The 25,281-nt window shown below is 44.5% G+C and overlaps 1 protein-coding gene across 1 annotated transcript; it reads left to right on the top strand.

The window, feature by feature from the left end:
- Nucleotides 1–393: 393 nt before the first annotated feature.
- GCM1 (glial cells missing transcription factor 1) lies at nucleotides 394–8,948 on the top strand. The gene is made up of 6 exons (XM_075148026.1): nucleotides 394–495; nucleotides 2,300–2,552; nucleotides 3,502–3,614; nucleotides 4,616–4,744; nucleotides 8,328–8,513; nucleotides 8,628–8,948. Exons 1-6 carry the CDS (start codon nucleotides 394–396, stop codon nucleotides 8,946–8,948), a joined length of 1,104 nt encoding a protein of 367 aa, XP_075004127.1.
- Nucleotides 8,949–25,281: the final 16,333 nt, after the last annotated feature.

Below are 25,281 nucleotides of genomic sequence, written 5' to 3'. Positions count from 1 at the left end.
CAGTCTGGCTCTGGAAATATTGAGCCAGAGTCGGATCAGATGTACAAAGAGCCTGGCGAGCAGAGTTACATGACAATAAACTTGGTATGAGAGGAGACCGAGCAAAACAAAACAGATGATAAAGGCATGATTTTCTTGCCATTAGCAATGCCTCTGTAACATCACAGGCTATCTCTAAGCTATATTTTCCACTGCATTGCCAGCTTGCAAAACTTTTAATGGAACAAGTTTTTCTGGCAGAAGAACACTGATTTTTATCTTTAATGAGCAGCCTCTCTATCATTTAGCTTCAGGAAACAGCTTCCTGGTTGTAAACTGCTTGAGAGTGCTGACAGTCAACTTCAAAAGCAGCCAGGAGAAATTTTCTTACTAACTTTGGGAAGGAATTAAAAAATGCTGAAAGGCGCAGATGATGTTGTCATGGAGCAGGAGGACTTTGCTTCCCAACATGGAGAAATGACAAGTTGGGATATCAATGACATCAAACTTCCCCAGGTATGTCTCTGTGTCTTAGAAATTTATCCAGTTCTGACCAGTCTTCTCCACTTCACCGCTGATCTTAAATGCTCTCTCAGTCATCTATGCCTCATTGCCTTTATTCTCTTTACCACCTTGAGGTATGGGACGATGTTTTGCTGAAAAGCTAGAAAATATCAAGCAAAATATTGAAGTTTCCATGTATTTTTCCTTAAATGTATTCTTGAAAGACCTGCTGATAAACGAAAAATAGTGATACTGTAGATGCGTTGACTTTCTAGTCCACTGCTGGATAAGGTGCAGAGAAAGCAGAGGAAAAAATTATCTCCTGCTGTGGCTGCTCAATTAGAGATGTCCAGGACTTGCTTTTTGCCCGGGGTAGTGCTTTATGAGAAGTGAGCACAGCACCCACGACTGCCTTGCAACTCTGGGTGCTCAGCATTGCTGCAGATGGGGTTCTAGGCAAGCGGGCTGGCTTTCCACACGGAGGCAACACTCCTTTTGCAAGCACCTGGGAAAAGCTTGCTTCACGTGGGCAGAGATTTGCTGAGAGGCAGAATAGTGATCTTTCCTCCCTTCAAACCTCTTCTAGTCCTTTTATCTAAAAATCTCATCCATGCTCTCCACTGAAAACCCACAGCACCCTACACCCCAATGTCATCTCCTTGTCCTTCACCTTAGTATATTTGTGCCAGACTCCTCCTGCTGGGGTCCTTCACCGTCCAGCTCTTTCATCTCCCAACCCTGTCTTCTTACCTGATCCCAGTCTCTTCCCTACTATGTCACTGCTGTTCACCCAAAGCCTCCATGTCCCAGGCTGCCTCCTTCCCTGCTCTCCACCCCAAGGTCACCTTCACCTGCATTTCAGCCTGGAGGCTTCCTCCACACCCTTCCCTATCTTACCCGATGGCTCCTGGGGGAGCACAGGAGTTTTTCTCTTCTCAGTTGATGTTCCTGTTGCTGTAATGGCTCTCGGTGGTTGGGATGAGCAACTTCAAGGAAATTCCTACTACGTTTTTGTACCTCTACAATGACCTTTTCCCTCAAAACCATCAGTGGGTATGTTAGGTGCTCTACAGCTTACTGCATTTTACTGTGTTAACTGTACCCACTGAGGTGATGTGTGGTCGGCCCTTTGTCTTTTCTTCCGTTGAGTTTTCTTTTTATTGTTCCTTACAATGTTGTCTTTGGGGCTTTTTTTTGCTTAGTCTATAGCAATGGAAAAAAAAAATGACCAAGATGTTATTTGTTTTGGACTTCAGAAAAATCACCGTGGAAATCTTTCACAGCACTTAGGCCAAAATGAACCGAAGTCCAGAACTGAAGATGTACAAATGGGGGCACAGTCTCAGTCTGATTCAGTATTTGCTCTTTTTCCAGTGAATTGAGCCGAATCAAGCCAAACGATTCAGTGTAAGGCTGTTGTGAATAGCCTGAAAGGCAAAGCAGGATCTCTGCCATGAAAGCTAACAGAAGTTAGTCAGGCAGTGACTGCTGCCTGAAAGGAAAGTATCTGCTATTTTACGTCAGGTGCCCCACCTTCCTCTCCCGGGTAGGTCCTGCACTGAGCTGGACCCGTGGGTGAGTGAGAACAACGTCCTGGCCAGGCTTTCCTGATGCTTTGGGCTCGCGGGGAGCCACATGGAGCTGTGTTTTTTCTGCCTTCTCTCCACTTCTCCCTTCTGCCAACCAGCATCACCTGCCAAGGTGCTGGAGTCACCCAGGCTAGAGGACACCCAGCAGAGGACCAGGTCTGCTGGCTTTTTGCACAAGGTCTTCTCTTCCCCGGCCTAAATTGTGGCTTGCTTTGGTGTCTCCACAGGACGTAAGACAGACAGACTGGTTTCAAGAATGGCCAGATTCCTACGTAAAACATATCTATAGCTCAGAGGATAAAAATGCTCAGAGGCACCACAGCAGCTGGGCAATGAGAAACACCAACAACCACAACTCTCGCATCTTAAAAAAGTCCTGCCTCGGGGTGGTGGTCTGCAGCAACGACTGCTCGACCTTGGATGGGAGGAAGATCTACCTAAGACCAGCCATATGTGATAAAGCTAGGCAAAAACAACAGCGTGAGTATGAACATGGCTGTTCATTATATGGCAGTTCATAAGTGAACACAACATAAAAGAAATCAAAGTAGAGGATACCCTTTGGATTATCCAACCTTCCCATTGCCATTCCTTATATTTAAATGCAACTCTTGATTTTGGAACAATGCATTTTACATTTCTTACTGTGAGGGGAGGAGTTGTTTGCTTGTTTGCTTTCTTTTTTTTTCCTTTTTTAATCTCTATTTCTGATGGTTAGAGATTGATTCCCAGCCTTCTCAGGCCCATGAGTGAGACTACTGAGAAAGCTGTGCAGAGCAGGCAGCTTCTTGCTGTGCTGTTCCTTCTGACCTGAGTGTTGCCTTCATTACTGCATGGGCCCAAGGGTCACTCAGGAGGCAAGTCTTGCAGGGAAGTTGTTCATAAACTATGATGACTGGAAAATAGGCCTTATAGTCATGTCACCAGAGCAAGACAATGCAAATAGAGAACATGAGCTGCACGTACATTTTTAACGAGACCATTCCAAACAATTGTTGATTGCTCAGTAGAGCTAGCACATACCGATTTCTGGATCTGATGAACATTTTGGCTAAAGAAAGGTATTACTCACTAAGGTCAGAATGATGTCCTCTAGAAAAATCAGACAAGAACACATATGACATTCCAGACACTGCCAAGTTAAAAACAACTAAAACTGACCATGGTAATAAATGATAAAATGATAATAAAACTATAATAGAAATGATTTTTGCCAGTTATATTTAATAATGGAACAGAATAAAGGCAATGATTAGTTTGCTTATATTGATTTTTGCTTACATTTGAAAGTTTTTTGCATAGTTTTTCTCAGTGTAGTTTCTGAGCCCCAAACCGGAAGTGGCAATCCACCACCAAGGAACCATTGTATCACATGGGATTCATCTGATTCGTGTCATATAGAAAATATTTCCCACCATCTTTGCTCCAGGGAAATGCTGTCCAAACTGCAATGGACCCCTGCGGCTCCTTTCCTGCCGAGGCCATGGTGGTTACCCAGTTACCAACTTCTGGAGGCATGAAGGCCAATTCATTTTTTTTCAGGTTGGTATAAAATTACTTTACATTATGCAAGTTAATTTTAAAGACTGTTTTTTAAGATTGATTAAGAACATTTTTTGTTCCAACAAATAGGGATCATTGAATATAACAAGGTCAAATGACTGTAAGGAGAAAAATTTTCACAATGAGCGGGCAAGGTCCTTAGCAACCTGATCTACCTCTGAAGTTAGTCCTGCCTGAGCAGTAGGTTGAACTAGACCTCCAGAGGTCCCTTCCAATCTAAGTTAGATTATGCTACTATGATTTTACAGCATATTATATTTTTCATTTAGGCTCCCGTGAAAACCTGTTGATTTTGAAGCACTTTGTCTCAGGTACATAGAAACCAACGAATCCTCAGAAAGTCAGAAATGCTGTGTTATCTCAACCTCTTCTCCAAGGCACCACGCATAAGCATGAGGCTTATATTAGAGCAGGAAATGGTTGTACCCAAGGGACTGTCTATGGAAAATGCCATCTGTGCATTATATGTGACTTATATCTGGAAAACAGTGTATGCCAGTGTTTAAATAATGGGCACTATTTCTGGAAGCTGTAGTCCTAGTACCATAACCACTGAACTGTTTCCTGTTTTCCAGTCTTTCACTTATGTGCCGGTTAAATAAAATTAATTCTCTGTGGAAGCTAATGGAAATTAATGTTCTGATAAACAAGTCTAAAGCGTGAGAAGAATGGAAATGACTGCAGGGACACTGCAGCCAGGCTGCAGAAGACCTTGTGGCTTCAGCTGGGGCTCTAGTGTGGGGAGTCTCTTCTGCACGTGAATGTGATGCACTGGTTTTATGATTTCAGGGAATTTCTACCCCATCACACTTCATCTGAGATATGTTTGTTACTTCAGCTCACGTTAAATAAGTCTTATTAAATACAAAGCATTAAATCAGGCCATATGTGTGTTTTAGGCCTGTGCTACAAATTCTGCTCCCTTAAGATTAATAACAAGATTGTTTCTAAATTTAATATATCATAATTCCTTTTTGAAGTCCAAAGGAGCTCATGACCATCCACGACCAGAGACAAAACTAGAAGCAGAGGCAAGAAGATCAATCCAAAAAGCACAGACAGCTTTTTCTCCATCCTCTCCAAGATTAAAAAGAATCCAGGAGATTGAGGTAACTCTTATTATCGATTAATGAAATTGTGGGGTCAGTGACCTATGGTTCAGGGCATGGTAGAGGCTATCTGGGCTTTGGGTCTGGGTGGGAGCAGACTTTACATCTCTGCATTCTGCCTCTCCATGATCAGGCCAAGAAGGAGCAGGGCTGTCCTGAGCATCCTGCTCTGCTCAGCACTGTCATCCACTGCCACCATCCCCCGTCTGGAGCCTCTTTGGGCCTGGTGGCAGCAGGGGATTACATCTATACTGGTAAACAAAGCAGGGCTGGAGGGCAGGCTCAGTCGCATCACTATTCACATGATCCCTGCCATGGATTTGGCCAGTGCTAACTCACGCTCACAGAAAAAATGCCCTGGCACGGGCCAGGAGGACAGCGTGTGCCAGGGACCATTCCCTGGCAGGATTTTGGACAAGGTTGCATCAGGTTTGGGTCCCTTCACTGTACACAGCTGGCTTTAAACCTACCTGTGCCCCTACGTGCTGTCATGCTACAAGCCACAGGCAATAAGAATCTCAAGCTGATGCTGTGAAAAATAGCCCTTGGTGGGCTGCCACACAGCCCTTGCATCGTTTCAGTTCAGGTCCAGAGGTCGCCCGAGGCCAGGATGTAGTGTGGACACTGCCAGGCCATGCCTTTTGGTCCCTGTTACCAACGACAGTCCTTGGCCTCATTTTATTTATGGACATAGATTTAGAGCCCCAGCTCTTTCCTTTTTTAAATGCAAGAGTTGCCTTTAGAAACAACAAGTACTTTGTTAGTGCTGCTCCAGAAATTAAATTATTTACAAAGAAATCTGGGAATAAAGTAATTAGATATTTAGTCTAATCAGTATTGACATTGGAGGAGAATATTAGAAAGTTTTAATTGGATTTAACTTATTGATTGCACCACCCCATGAGAAAATTGTAACGAATGAACACTTGAAAACTGGGAAATGCTTTTGGCAATAACTGAACTCAGGAGGAAGATTCGTGTACATGTGTACACATACACACACACACACTGTACACTATTTTACTATAGAATACAATATATAACATTACCTATATGATATGCCTATTATATACTGTGTATGGTATCTTGACAAAACCAACTTGTCACTAACAAGGCAAATCCAGAAATCCTTACTCCTTCTTCCTCCAGTCGCCCAACCTTTACTTAAGAAAACCCAGTTACTTCAGTAGCAGACCTGGATTGTTTTATTCATGGAAGTAATGCCCATCAGGGAGAGGGATGCTCTCCTGCAGGGCAGCTGGCCCTGAGCAGGATTCGACCACCTGCAGACCCTCAAGGACTGTGAGGGCACCCTCAGGTGCAGGACGCACTGCCCCACCCTTGGAGAGACAGCAGGAGGCCATGTTTTCTCCACATTGACATGTGTCCCAAAGTCCTCCACTGATATGGAGGAGGTGTCACAGAAAAGAGAAGGCGCCCTCCACCTCTGCTCGCCCCCCTGGGTTTTGCCAGGGTTGATAAGGGGAAGGTGCACCACCTCTGCCTGGTGTGCCCTGCTTGCTTCCTGGGTCTCCAGGAGGGCTTTGAAGTCAGAAGAGTGCTTTGAAGGACTTACAGAAGCACTGACATTAAAACATCAGCTCTGCTGGGTGTGGAAACACTTGTGAAAGCATCTACAGAGATCCTGTGGACTGTCACTGCCTGATGGAGAGAACCGGGTAGAGCAGTGAGGCTGTCTCCAGTGACCTTCCTTGCAAAGACTCTGTTACGCACAACTGTACACCACCAGTCTTCACATGCAGTTTGTCTTTTGATGTGCTAGAGGTGGTGCATCCTCCCCAGCCTAGTGTTCAGGATAGTAATCAGTGCCCCTTCAGCTACAGACAAAAGGGATAATTGGGCTGGGTGGGGACAGACTTCTTAAATCGATGACATGGGGAAGCAGGGGGATCCAGGAGCCCAAGAAGTAAATTAAGCGTGAACATTTGAATGGAATATGAATTAAGTAGCTGCAGCTATTTCTACTGAAAATACTCAGGAGGACACTAAAAACCAGAGCTCAGGAGTGACTCTCATGGAGACACACTGACTTGGGATGGGACAGTCAGAGAGTACAGGACGGACTGGTAGTGGCCTCTTGACACAAGCTCCTGGGAACACAAGCATAAGAAAAAGCAGCTGAACCACTGTGTAAATCTCTTACAAATATAGAAACAATGATTTTCATATCACTGGTTTAATTCTGTCCCCATGAACACTAAAATAGTCCTCACTTAGGAAATGTTACTCAGCCACGTGCCTTTTTTACTTTTATACCTGAGCCTGCTGGTCTTACTGAGGTCAAGTTCCCTCTAGACATGTCTTCGTCTTTCCCTTCCTACAACATATTCCAGGTGTTTTCACTTCGAATTGTGTGGGAGTAGGAACAGACCAAAGATGTCATAAATATCTAATTGTAGAGCCTGCTCTTCAGCTGGTCTGACTCTGGCAGTTGGAGTGATACCATTTACCCTCAGCTGGCTTTCCAGTTCATCGCTCTCTGGCAGGTTTTTCTTGGGAATAACCCATCACATTCATGTTCTGCCAAGACCAGCTGTGACACAACTAACTCAGAGGTCTGATTTGACATGCAGAACCTGTGTCACTGAATCTGCAAAAAGTCTTCTGAAAAGATTCGATTTTAATGTGCTCACAAGAGACCGGGGAGGAGAACTTTAGAAAAATGTATGAGCCCAAAATAGAGCAAGTGATATGTAGGATGTTTTCTTTATGGTATCAGAGGGTCTTTAGCTGAAGGTGGGCTGGGTCCTACATCAGGTTGTTGGAATTTCTTCCCATGGTGAGTGGAGAACAGCTGAAAGGAGCTTTGCTACTCTGGCAGTCAGCAAAATCACTATAATTAAATGGATGCAAAAGCAGAATTACAAAGAAGAGAGACGTGTTAAGTACTCATCAGAAATGATAGCACAGAATTAGTGTTCTGAAAGGAATTAAAGTTTGCAAAATTATAATCCAATAATTAGGGCAATTAAAGAAGTTGTGAAATATCCAGAACAAAAGACCCAGAAAAATAATTCTTGTGTGCTGCTCCCTCCCTGAATGAAATTTTTGTTTGCGGGGTAAAAAAATGTAAAGATAGGAAAATTTATCAGTTAGAAATAGAATTAGAGTCTTGAAAAGCTGAAGCTTAATATTATTGTAGTGAAAAGATCACTTCAAAACAATCAGTTTTAAAAAATCGTACTTAGCTTTTCCAAGCTGCATAGGAAAAAAAAATTCTGTGGTGTCAAATGTGTTAGCATAATTTCATTTTCAGGTGCTTCTTCAGTATATGCTGGCAGCGGACCCTAAGGGCTGTGAATGTGAGGTCTAACAATTTTTTCAGTGTAAAAGAGGCTTTGGGCAAAAACTGGTGAAACAAACGCAGACCTGTGATCTGGGAGCCCTGTTTGGTTTGCCCCTGAAGCCCACTAGCACTACCCTACAAGAAGGCTCTGCTACGGCATCTGCTTCCTTGCTTGTATTAATTGAATGCATTTGTGAGGGTCTCATACAGGACCGTTTTTATTTCATGCTGCTGGACTATACCTTGTTTTACTAAATCTCGCCTTGCTTCCCCAAGTCTCTGACAGGTGCAATGCCGACGCGGGAGTCTTTGCCTTTGCTTCTTTCCAAGCCAGACGTTTGCGTGCTACCTGCTAATTTCAGGGGACATTTAAGCAAAAGCTCCCGGGAGCCGAGGCTGGGCAGCTGCTCTGGGCGGCCGCCATACCCAAGGGCAGCTGGGGAGGACGGAAGCTCCGGAGAGGTGCCGACCTGGAGCAGGAGCCCGGCCCTCGGGAGGACCCCCAGCCCCGGGAGGCCTTGCAGCGGCCCTGCTGTCCCCACGGCCGACCCGCCCTGCGCAGACCCTTCCCCCCAGCACTGCACCCGCCCCGGCACCCAGCACATACCGCCCGTGACAAAGGGTAGCCATGATCCCTTCAGGCCTAACACTGGCCCTTTGGGGGATGCATTCCGTGAGGAGAAATCCCCACTGGCCTACAGCGGCAGCTGCCTCCCTCCACCGCCCTACCCTGCGCCTCAGGGAGGTCCCTGCCCCACGGCGAGCGGGGCACAACACCACTGCCAGCTCTCAGCGCCTCTGAGGGGAAGCGAAGGAGACGGGGGAGAGGGAGGGTGCCGTATGGGTCTCAACTACTGCAACGACGACATGTTTTTTAACCTGTACCCATTACGGTGACCATGTTTAAATGTCCTCTCTCCCCCCTCCTCTGGCAATGGGCCTAATTCTCCATCCCTGCTGCAACATGGATGTGAAAGTGCTACCATGCCAATTCCCTCTTTAGCTCCTCTTGCAGGCCTCAGGAGGGCCTTTCATATCTGAAGACTTGTCTGTGTTCTTTCTTTTTTTAACTGTTATATTTTCCCCCACTATTTCATTGATCTAATAAAAGGTATCAGCTCTTCTTACAGACTACCTCACTGCCATTCTGATTTGGTAGCATTTCAATCCCCCTTGATACTCAGTTTGTTCAAGCCTGTGGGACTGTGGAAGGTGTAGATGGATGACCTCAAGGACCACAACTGTCGTGTGCGACCCTCTGCATTCTTCCAGCTTCTTTGGGCAGTGATCTAAGTCCCTCCACTGCACCAGCCCTGTGAACATATTGTATAGAATCATCACTGAACGGTTTGGGTTGGAGGGGACCTTGAAAAATCATCTAGTCCAACCCCTCTGCCTTGGGCAGGGACATCCTTCGCTAGATCTCGTTGCTCAAAGCCCCATTCAACCTTACCTTGAACAGTTCCAGGGACGGATCTTCCACAGCTTCTCTGGGCAACCTATTCCACTGTCTCACCACCCTTGTAAAAAAATTTCCTCCTGAAGTCCAATTTAAACATACCCTCTTTCAGTTTAAAACCCTTATCCTATCACTACAGGCCTTGGTAAAAAGTCTTTCTCTGTCTTTCTTATAAGCCCCCTTCATATATTGAAAGGCTGCAATAAGGTCTCCCCAAAACCTGCTCTTCTCCAGACTGAACAACCCCAACTCTCTCAGCCTTTCTTCACGGGAGAGGCATTCCACCCCCCTGATCATCTTCATGACCCTCCTCTGGAGCCACTCCAACAGGTCCATGTCTGTCTTGTGCTGAGGGTTCCAGAGCTGGACACAGTACTCCAGGTGGGATCTCACCAGAGCAGAGGGGGAGAATCACCTTCCTCGACCTGCTGCCACACTTCTTTTGATGTAGCCCAGGATTCAATGGACTTTCTGGGCTGCAAGTGCACACTGCCAGCTCATGTCCAGCTTTTCATCCCCCAGTATCCCTAAGTCCTTCTCTGCACGGCTGAACCCAGTTTCATACATGTACATATTCAAGGTGCCTTGCTGCTTTTTCCAGCCACTTTTCATTGTTTTCATTGTAGACTGTAACGAATCCTTCAGCATCCTTTCCATATATCACCACCTTTCCTGACCACTACCGTAAGCTATATTTCAGCAGGAGCTACCAGTTCCCTACATTTGTTTAAAAAAGTAGGGTGCCAAATACGAATTTTCTTGCCTGAATTTAGTGGCCAGCTCAGAGACCTCTGGCAAAGATTCCTTTATCTTTTCCCATAATTCACATCTGCATGATTTTCCTGCATGACTAGTCTCTGCTGCTCTCTGGACTGGGTTTCAGGGGCCGCCGGCCCTCACCCCACAGAAGGAGGCACTGACACACGTCCCCTCTGCCACCTCTGCAAGGAAAAGCTGAGGCATGTCATGTCTGGAGCCACATTTCATGGCTGGTTCCTTTAACTGCCATGAAGGTAGAAAGCCTCGGCTCCACGGGCTGCCCAGCTGGCGGTCCTGACCATGCCCTGCCCTGCCTGCGGAGCGGTCCGAGGCGAAATAAACCTTTTATTGGGATGACTCTGGGCGGACAGCATTATGAAACAAGTGGCAATAAAAACTTCACAGTATCTCAGACTGTGGCGTATCTTGTGTCCATCGAACAGGTTCAGTCTTATCATTCGTCTCTTTTTGCTTGTTTTCGTCTTTTTAGATTCCCTCTTTTTTTAAAAGACTTTGGAATATATTAGTTACTAGGGAAACCACTCTCATTGCGAAGGGTGGAGTTCAGAGACATTTACGAGACAAGAACAAATTATATAGAGAGAGCGTTTCAAAATGTTTATTGCAATTTGTGAAATAGGGGATGTGTAGTGATTTGTTTTATGTGGAAAAAATCTAAATGTAGATCACAAAATGACAGTCCACTGTTGTATGTAAAGGTCAGTTCACCAAACTTTTATTTAATCTCTAAGTTACTCTCACGCTAATAAACTTTGTGTGTTTTATGATGATTCTTCGGATCACTAACTCAGAGAAGGAAACTTTGATCAAGGGTAATAACAACCTCCATCTCTAAGACAGAAAAAGGGAAATCAATAGGAGCCATAAGCGCTTGCGCTTCGGGAGGTGAGCTGCAGGACGGAGGGACAGACAGGCCCCCCGGGTCTGCCTGTCAGATAGCTGAGATTCCTCTGCGACTGCCAAACCGGTCGCACCAGTGAGGAACTGTGCAGGGCACAGACCCTGCCCGCTGCTATCCTGCTCTGTCTCATCTCGCCTCTCCTCTGAATTCCGTACCTTCCTGCTGCACCGCTGCTAGCATCGCCTTTCAGCAATGGTACCATACAGATGTGTGGCTGGGAGGCTCCTCAGACATTGTTCCTGCACCGAAGTACCATCAGTTCCCTTTACACCCACCAACCCCTTCCTCTGTGTTTAAAAACTTCCAGCAAAGGGGATTTGATAACCAATCCCATGACCTGTTCCACAGCTTCACCATCCCAATCCCAGCTGTTACCATTTTTTCCTCATGTCTGATTTTCTTTTCTGCAAATCAACCATTTCTTTTAAGTCTTTGAAGGTGGGTAGCGTCCAGTTACTGAGTTTCACGGGCTTCCTAAAGGACTGTTACTACCAAATCTCCCTGAAAGACAATTACTACCAAACCCATCTTCCTGCCTGAGAAGCAGGAAGCTTTTTGTTGGTTTGCCTTTAAGTCTGAACCAAAAGTTTTCCAAAACGAAATCTATTCCTGCAAACGCAGCTCCGCTCAGCAGCTACCTGCCACAGCAGAGCCGTGCCTTCTTCCAGCTCCCGTGCTCGTAATCCTATGCACCCAGGACTGTCCCGCAGTTTGGGGGGTCCTCCAGCCCCCGTTCATGCAGCGTTCATCGCACCCAGTATGTTTCTCAGCAGAACACATTTCAGGCTTAAGGAGAACAAATTATTCCTTTCTAAAAAGGAGGAAACTAAGACTTCATGATTTTTCTAAGATTAAATGCAGAAAGGCGTTCCAGATTTACAGCTGCCAGGGTCAGTTTGACTTTTCCATGTTCTTGCAGTGACTTCTGTGCTGGCAGCAACTCCCTCCACTTTTGGTACAATCAGCACAGTGGGTCAATATAGTGCCAAATTTATATCCGTTTGGCTCAGAATATAAAGATACCAATCCCAGCTCTGACCTTCACAAAAATGACTTTTTGCAACATATTTGGGATATGTGAAAAGAATTGTATATATGTCACTGCTTTAAGCCTCTTTTAACCAGCTCTAAGGTATGGTGCCCAATTGGGTGGTGATAAGAACCGGAGGTGAAAGATGGCACTAGATGCATTATCCTCTGCAATTTTAAGAAAATATACTGAACATTGAGGTTATTCAAGGTAGCTTCGTGAAGAAACACCAGTTGATACGTGAGGATCCACCCATAGGTAACTCTGTAACCTTATTCTCTGCTGCAGAAAATGGTTTTCTGCAAAGCACAGCTGCAGTAAAATACTAGGAAGGCAGCAGAGATGCAAGGAGGTCAGGATGTGGATGATTACACAGACAAAATGTTTTGTTCTGGCTTATCGGTGTTTCAGGTGGCTGTAGCTACTGCCAAAGCTTACACAAATATCCCTACATGGCATGGATGCTGCTGCTTTCCCAAGGTCTTAGCTCTGAAAGCACTTTATAGGGGTAGTTCTTTGGAAGTAATCCCTGCGCTTGCTCCGAAGCAAGTATTTTTATATATAAGGGCTCTTCTGAGGCCATCAGAGAACCACAGCAATGTTGCTAAGAATGATACATTAGCCAGACTGTATCTTACAGAAATACAGCTTTTATGGGTGGTTTTTTTCATTCATGCAGCATTTAAAGATGAAATCTAGACATATAATCAGAAGGAGCTATCTTAATAATACAAGGCAGCAGCTGGACACCTCCATTTTTTAGTGTATTTATCCTCAGAATATCATTGTGAGAAAGGGCAATGCTTCTGTATCAGTCATACCAATGGGGAGATGGGAAGGCAGAACAGGGATTTGACCCACATCTCTCCAGCCCTGGGCACATACCCTGCGTTTCTTCCGGCCTTCCTCTCCCCGGGACCTCTACCTTTGCATGTGAAAAGAATTGCAGGTCAGACTGAGCACAGCCAGATATTTTCATTTTCAACCCCTTGTACAAAGCCCTGCCCTTCGGCAGGCTGAGGCTATGAACTGTTTTATATAAACTGTAAGGTTATGGACTATTTTCTAAAATATGATCCTAAATACATTTTCTGTATTTTTAAACGAAACAAGTGTGTCAAACTGCTGGTGGTAGAAAGGACTCCAGCTGAGGAAGCTTTAGGGGATACATTCTGAGTAATTGTACAAAGCTTTTCTTTCCTCCTCAAGGCCTTTGGGAGGTTTACTAATCCGTGCGTCTGGTACTCCTGGAAATTTTGCTCCGCTTCCCCTCAACCTAGTCATTTGGGGCTTTTTAAGTAATTACGGTCAAGGAGTTAGAATGGGACCATCTAATGCGTTTTACTTTATTGCAAGCAAAATGTAGAAGTGGCCCCTGTGGTGGATCTCAGCAGGGGTATGGCCTGTCTGTGACAGGAACAGGCTTTACGTGGCAGGGTAGTGACTAGCGTGGGGACTCAAGAGAGGCAGAGGAGGATGGGAAGGTGGCACAGTTTATTTAAGAAGAAAAAATGAGGGAAGTTTGCTAGTGTCAGAGTAAAAATAGATGCAATCAGTAATCAAAGCAGAGCGTGAATAGGGTATTAACATTGCACATCTGAACACCCTGAGCAGTTTGGACCTGGCTCTTGGGCAAGCTATGCAGACTGTCCCTGATTCAATACAGTGCCCCTTTCTCCCTGGGCTGCTGCAGTCCCCAGGTGCTATGGGGTTTTTGTCTTTCACAAGGCAAACTTCACCAACATTGCTCACCTCCTGGAGCAAGGAGCAGTCACCATCGATGCAGGAGAACCAGGTTAGGGAGCATTTGAACAAACCTGACATACATAAGTCCATGGATCCTGATGGGATGCACCCATGAGCGCTGAGGGAGCTGGTAGGTGTCATTGTGAGGCCACTCTCCATAAACTTTGAAATTGTGGTGATTGGGAGAGTTTACTGAAGACTGGAAGAAAGCAATGTCACCCGTCTTCAAGGAGAACCAGAAGTAAGATCTGGGGCACTACAGGCCAGCCAGCCCTACCTCAAAATCTGTGAAGGTGATGGAGAAAATCCTCCTGGAAACTGTTTGCAAACACATGAAAGCCTAAAAAGTGGGGGGCAGTCAGCATGGATTTATGAAGGGGAAATTGTGCTTAGTCAACCTGATAGCCTTCTACAATGAGATCAGTGGCTTGGTGGATGAGGGGAGAGCAGTGTATGTTTTTTATCTTGACTTTAGCCAGACTTTCAGCACTGTCTTCCATAACATCCTCACAGACAAGTATGGGCTTGCTAAGCGGTCAGTGAGGTGGACTGAAACCTCAGCTATTCTGTGATTCTGGGAGCATTTAGGATCAGCTATAGCTGTTCTCATACCGGACAGTTGCAGTCGCCAGATGATTCTGCTTGAATTAGCTGTGTACCGTGTGGCATGTCCGGAAAGTCATCCAAAGGCCTTACATACTAGTAATACCCTGGGGCAGCAGGACACGGCCTTTGTGGCCCTGCAGACAGCAGCATCAGCAATCTGAAAGCCACAAGCATCCTTTGCTCTCCTTGTTGGATTATTTGATTTGTGTAAGCAACGCAAAATGATCTCCTGTACGGCAAGTAGTTCCTGAGGCACAGATAGTCTCTTCAGAGGACAGGGCAAGGCAGGAAGGTCTTCGGCCAGCTTTTCACTCCGAGCTCATTCCTTCTGTTTCCATTTAGTAATTCAGGAAGCAAAACTGCCTTGGAGGGCTTGTCTCAGACAAGTGTTTTTCATTTCTCAAAACCAGTTACCTCAAGATTCAAACTTCACATCATTTGGCAATTGTATCATCAGTGACATGATTTAAGTCTTCTGTTACCAAGAGTTGCCCAATCTATTTGCTCTTCTAAAGACAGATAGTCATAAACAATACAAACCACAGCATGAGAGTGTCCTCTTTGCTCGTTGCTTTCTGTGCCTGGTGGAAATTGTTAAGCAAAGGCCAAAGCCATAAGGCAACTGGCCATCCAGCTCCTTTTTGCTTCTAGAGGAGATAGCAAATGCCTGTGGCAGGATCAGGTCCCTCAGCCCATTGCCCCCAGCAGAATGTCCCCGCCAGGACACGGCGGGGACCGGCTGGTGGGGCCTCCTCCTGCCCCAAATGCCAGGTGAGGAGTGGAGGGGCAACGACATGCTGCTCTCCCCATGTCTGCAGCCTCTCCCCTGGCACCTGCGGGCGGCAAGGTGAGCTGGTGGCATCCCAATCTTATACTGGACTCAGGCGCCTACAGCAATGAGTAACGGCTGCCACGTGAACAGCTGTGACCAACCTGATGTCTGTGGATAATGTAAACATTGGGTGTCGTGAAAAGCTGTGTGCCAAACATCCAGATTTCCTCTGCTCAAGTCGCAGCAAAGACATGAGGAAGCCACGATCTTCAGCCCAGCCAGCAATGGCCCTGGGCAGAGCAGGAGCCCTGGAGGCAGGGCCCTCCAAGCTGACAGCGAAAGCAGCAATACATTTCAGAGGAGAGAAGGGGTGGTTCACGTTCATTGCCTCTGGACTTCCCTGATTCCCTGCAGAGAGGAATGGGATTCCCTGTCTGAGAGGCCAGGGATGGTAGGACAAGGTGGTACATGTGTAAATGGCGTGAATGGAGACCCACTGACCCCCGCGCTCAGCGGAAAGTCTGGGGGCAGGAGGAGGACAGGAGAAAAAAACGAGTGTCCGGCCTTGGCATGGGTGAGATATAGGATGAATGAACAGACCCTGGCCAAAGTGAGTTAAAATAAAAAGTAAATTGATGTTGTCTTGCCAGTTTACTCCACTGGAGTCATTGATCCTTATTGGTCTTTGTATGCGCTAAGGAAAAAACTTCAGGCCAGACTGTAATCCTGCCCCGACCTTACCGCACTTTTATGCACTAAACCACTCCACCAAGGACTGAACTTCCCAGAGGAAATTCACTTACCTGCCAAGAGCCACCCCTGGAGAAATGAAAACCCGGAGCTGTTCCTCTTCGTACAGATGGCTTAGTGAAAGCACCAGCCCTGTCCAGGCAGGGGGACGCTGTCTGCATCAGGGGGCTGCTTCTCGCTTTCTCTCTCCCACTTGTGCAGCCAGGGGGTGCGCTGGGGGTCCCTTTGCCCCAGGGTGCTTGGTGCTCAGAGGCAGTGACCCAGAGGTATGGCTGCTCCCTGCTGATGGGGGATTCGTGGCAGAGCACAGGATCACCTGCGCAGACCACCATCGTGCCACCGAAATCACAGGGAGCTGTAGATCAGTGCAGTGAAACACAAAAAGCTCACCTGAAGAGCATCACCCAGCAGCTATCGGGCTGCCGGTAGCCTGCTCTCCTCTTCTCCTCTTGGCCAACAGGACAACCCACCACTAGGAATGGGCTGACGGAGGTTTTTCCCTCCAGTTCAAGTGAGGTATGTTCTGGTTTTATTTTTATTTTGTAGCTCATTAGTTAATAATAATTGTACAGCTAATTTAACAGGGGGTTCTGGTGTGACTTGACAAGCTCTAACTTAACTGAAGCACTCGGACAAGGCACTCACTGAGTACTTCATTGCAATGACACTAAAACTCTTGCCACATACCAGCCTCCTCTCGCGAACTTCCAGAAAATGCTCCTTCAAAGATACTATCTCGTGTACAGCTTAACCCTGGTCCCTCCCAGAGCCTTGTGGAGCCCTTCTTTTGGGAGCAGAGAAGGTTTGCCTGACCCTGTTAAATTACCACATTCACTGTTAACTCCTTCACACACAGCAGCACTGCCGAATGTAAGGAAGAAAGGTTTATCTTCACCCAGATGAAACTATTCTCTGTAACAATGATTTGCATGAGAAGCCCACTCAAAAACATGCCTGTGGCCTTCCTGCAGTGTGGCTGTGAGCTCCAGCACCCACAACGCTGGCTCCCAGCCCCAGCTGCTGGAGGGAAGAGAGCGCTGCTCTGCGGCACGCAGCAGCCGGGCTACGGTGGCTTCGGCTGCTTGGTGAGGCTGCAGACTCTCCATACAGCGGAGATGGGGCATCTTGCTGTCAATAGATAGCACTCGCCTCCCCTCCGGGCTGTCCTTCTGCATTCCCTGATCTCGCCTGATCCCGTGATAGAGCGTGTGATTTGCTCTTTCCTGTAAATCTAATGCTTTCTCGAAAGGTCCCTCCCAGGCACCAAGGGAGTGCTTCAGTATTTTTAAATGGTTGGTCTCTCAGAAGCCCTATTCCAGTAAGAGAAGAAAACCTCATTATGCAGCAAGAAGCTTCGAGTTTTTCGAAATAGACCCTTTTAACACTGTCAGTGGGTTTTTCTTGGCCACCCACACCCCCTCAGGCAACGTATGGCTACTCTCCTCCAAGCCTGATCACTCCTTCATCCTGGGAATATGGTGTCCCAAACTCCAGCCAGCCTCCTCCCTCCCTCCTGTCAGTGCAGAGTGGATTTAAGTTTTTCACACTTATTCTTGGAGGTTAATTTCACTTGAAAAAACTCATTCAGAACTTCTACCTACTTGATTAAAACCATGGTCTCACATGGCAGAAATTGTGAAGCTGGGGTTTGGCTTCCTCTGCCACTCTCCCTCGTGAATTCTTTGGGGTCTAATAATGGAACAGTATAAAAAAACTATTAAAGTACTATAAAGATCATTTGTGATGATATAAAAACTGAAAATAGACATCATATAGCAGGCTTTCTCTTCATGGAGATACTATGGAGCAGTGTCTCTTTCCACCCCTCGCCTACTTTCATCAAACCCGTCAGAACTTGGTATAATTGAATCTTTGGTCCCTCTGCCAAATTTATTTGAAAACTGGTCAGCGAATCCAAAAGTTATTGGTGGAAACTGTCAGGCTGACAAGATACTGCTCAATACTTCATTTCATTAGGGAACTGGCTAAAAATCGACCTGCAGGCAGTCACAGGGCTTGGAATCCAGGCAGGCTTTGATGCCAGTTCACTGGAGGGTGAGGACAGCAGAGGCATACTGGCTGCTGCAGGCAATTGTTATTATCCAGGTAAGCTATATAATGTGGTCTTTTTTTCATCAAAATAGTCTCTTCATCTCCATGATGACTATAACTTTACCAGCTATTATCCCATGCTAGTCCTGTTGATAAATGCAGAGTTATAGCAAGGCAGAAAAAGTCCTGTTTTACCTTATCCTAACCATGCAGGCGGGCTGTGTGTATTTAGTAGGCACAGACTTGTGGGAACTTGCAACTACCTCCACGGAGCTCAGTTCTTACACGTGATCTACCTGTGTAACCACAACATAACTCTTCCTCTGATTCGGAAACAAAAGTCTTTCTCTCTGTCTGGCTCTTGCCCATTCAAGGAATCAAGCCTGCTCCCAGGCCTAGGCTTCAGGAAAGCTTCAGAGCAAAATGAGAGAAAGCTTAAGCTCTCACACATCTTCGTGCAGGCCAAGATCACGTCTATGTGAAACGTGGGTGGTTTGGGCATAGCTACAGTTAGGATTGCCTGGCCAGGTATCTCCATCATTAACCCCAAACGCCTCATGACGAAGGCATACAGCCAGTGCCAGGGGAGACGGCTCAGCCAGCGTCCTCCCGAGAACGGACTCTTGCACAGCAAGAGAGCAACAGCACCAGTGCAACAGCACCGTTTGGGCTGTTCCCACAACTGCGCGGCTGCTCCGTCCCCAAGGCAAGTAGCATAGAAAGACGTCGTTTGTGTCACCATGCTTCAGCCCATCCTGCATTTAGCCATACAGACACTGCCCAAACCAGTAGGCATACTCTGCACACTTCTGAAACACGAGGGCTCCTGAAAAACTTGCAGACTCCTACTTTTATCCACATTTTCAACCTTTCATCACTCTAATACCTCTGTATTTTAGTAGTCCTGAAGTCCTACAGCAGGGCAAAGAGCACTGAACTGAAGCAGAGCACAGCGACCAGTTCTCTTAGATCTTTTGGAAAATCTTAACTCAGGCTTGACTGTAAAACTGGGGTAACAGTAATCTTTTTTCTGTTCATATGCTGTAAGTTTAAACTTTGTTTAGGTTACAATTGTTCTATAGCAAACCATCTTCCAGGCCTGATGAGAAGCAGAAATGCAATTTTAGCATAAGATGATCAGGAATGCTGCTGTGCCGAAGCTCACCAGCTGATCAACAGTGTGACCCACCATTATTTTTTTTATTCCTGTGAGCAACAGTAACCACATGCTTACGATACACTGTATGATTTTGGTCTCATAAAAGACTCTAATTTAGAGTCCTTCAAGAGGGAAGAAGAAAAACTTGATTCACTGCGTTGCACATACCCAGACAAATATTCATCTTATCATCAGATTACTTTTTGTGGTAGTTTTTCAGGTTCTACAGACTTTGGTGGGTTTTTACATGAAATGTTTAAAAAGGCACACTTCTTAAAGAGGGAGCAGGTTCCAAACAAAACTGCTGGCAACTGTTTTGTCAGCTGCTATGAAAGTTAACCCCCCCAGTCTTCCCACTTTATTACCACTGGGAAATGCAGCTGACTTTAATATCTGTAAGTTTATTCTTCCCAGACTTTACTTTCCAGATCACCATCTGTCTAGACACTGTCAATTACTAATATGTGTACTCAAGGTGAGTTTAAGGGTACTCAATATTTTCTTCTCCATGTGATTAAATTTCCAGGCAGCACTGAACCAACCCACTCTATTTGCGTTTGTCATTTAAGGCAGACGTCACATTATCCAAAACAAATTAAAGACCTTTTCATTGATTTTTACTGAAACCAAAGTACAGAAGTTGTGGAAAGTACCCTGAATTTCAGAAGTCTTCTTGAAGGTTGTATAATAGGAACAATCTTTTCCTTGGGTATCCCCCCCGCCCCCCCAAAAAAAATCAGTGAGGTGTGGGAAGAAGGATTCAGCTGAAATGAGTTGTGAGTTAACATTGCTTACTATAAAGAGAAAGTGGAAAAGCTTTTGAGAAGCAATCAGATTGATGATACCCACCCCTATATTAATCTGTACAGGGAACGATTTGGCTGTGCCGGAAAAAGAACAATTACATTTAGCTTAAATACAGTTTCCGCTAAGTAGCTTCTAGTGCAGCTGGCCCTTTCTGTACATGCAGGTTACCGAGCACAGGTCAGCAATCCCCAGCAGGTGCAGAGCCAGCTCTGCGTCATGTAGCTCAGGACCAAGCATTTTCGTTCTGCACATCATGTCAGACATGGTGGCAAAAAGATTCTATGTTTTGAACTCCAGCATTGCTGCTCTTGGAGAAGATGCCACAGCCATTGGGATAGATCAGCTAGGAAAAAAACCCCTAAAACCCCTGATACATATACTCTTAATGAAAACTGATTGTAACTGATAATTGCTTTCCTACATGTTTATCAAATTTCCTTTACAATATGAAGACATTTGTGCCTTTTCCTCTACACTAAGACACTGAATCCCATTCCCTACCAGCCCTGAGGGGTCTGCTCCCCCAGTTGTCTTAAAAGCAAAGTCAGCTGTTTGTGTGACCACAGATCAAGTCAGGAGGCAAGGACACTGGGATTTACGGAAAAGAGGAGAAAAAGGACCAGTATTTTGTACTTTTTTTTTTTTCTTCAAATGTGCAACTGAGAGCTGATAAAAATTAATGTCCCTATAAACATATTTTAATTGGCAAACCCAGGTTAATAAACACTGAAGTGTGAAGTACTAGACCTAAACCCAATTTCTTAGCAGTGTAGGAAGAAGGTTCCTGAACTCCCCTTGCAGTGCGACACCCCTGCGGTATCTTCTTAAAAATATGAGAAAGGGTTGTTCCTTTTTGCTTCCCAAAGATAAAAGGCGATGCAACATCAAAGTTTGGAGGAGATCCGCATAGAAAGTAAACACACTTTCAGCTCATGGGTTCACCTCTCTCCTCTGGCTGAGGCACTCCATTCCTATCCATGTTTACGGTTTTATAGGGTTTCTGGGAAGACATTCAGTCTTCCTTATTAAAGCTGTTCTACAACAAATACATTCATTATATGTACTGCAGGACAGGATGACCAAAACCCCCCAAAAGCATGTCTGCCTGGCCCTGGCTAGGGCCAACAACCTTGCCCTAGCAAACTTGGACTCTGAACAGAAACGTTCAGAGCAGGACAGGGACTGAAACGATGACCGCTGCTTTGGGAACATATGCTCTCCAAGCAGTGGTTAAGACACACTTCTTTTCAGTGCATCATCCTCCGACATATAAGGATGTTCCTGCTTTGCATATTGGTTGCTTCAGATCCCATTTGGAGGCCGTCCTCCTGCAGTCTGGGAAGCAAACGCAGGACTGAAGGCTCCACTCTGAGATTCAGATACTTAAAATCCCTTTGAAGAACTGGCCTTTCCGTTTATTCCCATTCAGTTGTGTTATCCTGGATGTCTTACTAGCGCAGAAGCCTAAAAAGCTGAACGTTTGGCCGGCTAAACGTAATGCTAAACTATTGCTTGTTGCATTTTCTCTATTTTTCCTGGAATGTTCTCAAATTTTATGTAGGGAAAAATAAATATGCTTAGTTTATTAAGTACAAAAGAAAACTTCAAACTGTGGCATGCCACCTAATGGCAGAACAGCAACATTGTGCATCGGTAAACACATATCAGGAAGTTGCATCCCAAAGCTTTTGTTTATTACTAAGCTGCAACAACCTGCAAGGGGGGTAGCGCTACTTTGGGGGGGGGGGGGGGGGGGGGGGAGAAAGGCAAGCAAATCCTTTTGCAAAATAAAAAGTTTGCAAATTACCAGGCAGAACTTCTGTTTTAGCAACTTTAGCAATCTCTTTCCATTATGGAAGTAGAATTAATGAAATTTACTTTGGGTGTAAATTTAGCTTTGGGTGTAAAATGGAAACATGTAGGGGTCACAGTGTGTGTGCGTATCTTCTCAAGGGAAAATTCATTCAGAAATAAAATGTGTGGAAAAAACGTCTACTCATCTTGGCTTTCCACATTAAAGAATAATTTAATTTGGCAGGATTTGTTAGTCTTACTTTTCTTATTTCTGCATCATATCCAGCTATTTCTCAGAGCGTTCTGAGGCTAAATTAATAAATGTGCTACAGACATCTTCAAAAGATGTCAGAATACCTGCAGTTGCCAAGGTAGGAAGGCTGTCAATCCTAAAAGATGCAGGAATGTTGTCTTCAGAAGCAGTCATGTTTCATGATTTTTTTTCTATTCATACTCTGAATGTGTTCCATAAAATCACACTATACTGTAACTTTAACACCTGTCTCTTACTGCCTTGAACAATAGATACACGTCAGCGTGGTGCATCTGAACCGTTTCAAATAATTTCAAATTCAATAACAGACTACTGTTTCTCTTCCAAATCCTTTGTTTCAGCCAACATTATCTAGGACTTGTGGTTTTAAGAATTATTTTAAGAACTTGGGAATTATGCTTTGGACAAGACAGAGGTAAGGCAAATCACTAACTGTTCCTTTTAACAATTATGCAAGTCATTTTACTAAGAAAGCTGCTCATCTTAGCATGAAGGACAAAGCTTGAATCCAGACTGAGTGACTATCAAATGGAAGTCTTTGATTTCTTTAAAGGTGATATTAATACTAAATAACGTATGTAACATTAATTTCTGAAATCCAAACTGTTTTGCAAATGTATATAAGCTTTTATATTTTTCTCCTCTTGGACAGTAGAAAAGATAAAACGGAAAAGCACCTCAATATAGTTCAGCCATTTTAACGTCGACAAAAGTTTCCAAATACACTGGCACGCATTCCAGGGGAATTTTCTTGGATTAAAAAAATCAAAATGGATTCTATTGTTTTCTTTCTTTAAACAAAAAACCTTGTGTAAACACCACGTGTTTCTGAAATTCTGACCAACTTGGCTCACGGTTACCGAGTGAATCAGGAGCTGAATTTAGCAATTGGAAAGTGTCTACTGCTGGCCCTTTGCTCAGAGCGCTGAATCACACCTTCTCTACTTCCTCCCCCCATGCACAACCCAGCATTACACACTGGTGTTAATCTCCAATTAGACTGAGTCAAATCAGCATAACATTTGATCATCTGAGCATCTTCTCTCCACAAAACTGTCCACTCTGCTGTCTTTAATCCAATGCATAAATGAGATCTACAGCTCCGAGAACCATGTTTCTGTCACCTCTTGTAGCCCTCCTTCCATTTTTGTAAGTGAATTTGTCTCAACTCATACAATAAACTCTTGGGAAAAAGGACTGCATAGGTGTATACCTTATTCTTTTATTCAAGTTACTAATATAATTAGTAAATTACAATTTCCCAGCAGTAAACTAGTTATACCAACTAATGTCTTTATATGGTAATTAAAAGGACAATAAAAGTAAATGATAAAAACATAGAGCCTCCAGCAACTAAAGCCTTGGACTATTGAAAATCACTAGATAGAATGAAGGAAGAGCAACTAGTCACCCATTTCTTTGCTGAAACAAGTACTATTTTAATAGCTGCACGTGAACAGACAGTATCTGCTGATAAACCATTTCAAAAGACAAAACTAGCTTGACTTTCTTGTATCGCTAAATGCAGAGGAACAAGCGTATTAATCACAGCTCAGTCTCACAGATAGAAGGCTCACATAATTTTCTCGGTGAAGGAATATTTCATATAATCTTAAAATAATCATTGCCTGAGACTTCCGTTGAATCAACATCTCAATTTATAACAGAACATTAGCTAGCTTTTCCTTTATGCCCAGAGTATATTTCAAACACATGTCCAAGGCAAGAAAAAACAAAAACTCAGAAGAAGCAGGTAAATCTTGGTATGAAAACAGCTTTGAATTGAAAGGCTCTTCTACTCCATCCAACTTGGTTACTGGACAAAACTATACCTAAACAAATAATCGGTATCACCTTTTGATTCTTGTGACAAAAACTTTTGACATTTCCCAGCAGGCAGAATCAGATCTTTATCTTTCACCCTCAACAAAAGTGTAGGCAACTAACACCTTTCCCTGTTTACAAACTTGACAATATTTCAAAACATGAAGCTGATATTTTAAGCAATGAGAACACAACACACTCCTTACTAAATGTTCCGTTGTATGAAGTAATAGTGCAACTGCAGTCTAAGGACATAGGCCAAAGAAGGGTTGTAGGCAGAGTCTTATTAGACTAGCTAGAAAAGGCACAACATTTCAGATATACACAGCCTTATTCAGAACCCATGTACCTGAAAGCTTCTCTACTTTTCTCAGATAACCTGTAAGTATATAGTATTATTTATTATACCTATAGTATAATAAAAAGTCATTAAGAGGTTAATTCTACCTGTCAGTCTTGCCTAGCATGTAGTTTATGGATGGTAACTCCTAACTAATCATCTTTAACTATATGAAAATAATGATTTCTTGGCAAAATAAGAAATTGCAAGGGATGGCATGTTCAAAATCATGATTTATTGATGTATTTTTAATCATGTAGCTCCTTGCAAAGATACAATTTATAAATTATGGAACAAGTATAGTTCTTCCCACAGCTTTCACATTTTAGTCCTCAAGTCCAGGTCAGTATTTTGAAACAAGATGTTCAAAGGTAAATTATGCAAAATGGCTTTAAAAAACTACACTAAAAAGCTTCAGTTCTTTCAGAATCCAAGGTACATACAAAATAAGCGGCATTACAGTGTCTGCACTACACCCCCAAGCGATATATGCAGGAGAAGCAGCGTACAGTACCTGCACCAAACCTCAAGGTACACTTCATCATTAGCAGTACACAGCACCTGAACATCTACAGCAGCCTCAAAATTTATCTTAGTACAACAAATGCTCAAAGGGTTTACAGCATCTGGAGCAAGGTTAGATGAAGAATTATAACACATTACAATCACGTCCAAGTGAGCCCTGCTTACCTGTGCATTCAGACCTGGCCAATGCACAAGCAGTACAAACCAGCATTTCACCATTGCCCTGTGACACTTCCCAAGCGGAGCCACATACCCTGCAAACTCGTCCTACGGAACAAGAGAACAACTCACTTGCTCTCCCCTTCACGCCCATCCTGTGGCGAAGGCAGGCTCCACTGAACTCCTGTCAGGATCAAATTACATTATGACCAACTGACATCACTGCATTGGTGGGGATGTACCTCTGTGGTT

This window comes from Calonectris borealis, chromosome 3 (assembly GCF_964195595.1).
Source record: "Calonectris borealis chromosome 3, bCalBor7.hap1.2, whole genome shotgun sequence".
Lineage (NCBI taxonomy): Eukaryota > Metazoa > Chordata > Aves > Procellariiformes > Procellariidae > Calonectris > Calonectris borealis.
Note: the sequence above shows the minus strand (reverse complement) of the source record. Positions and strands in the feature narration are given on the sequence as shown.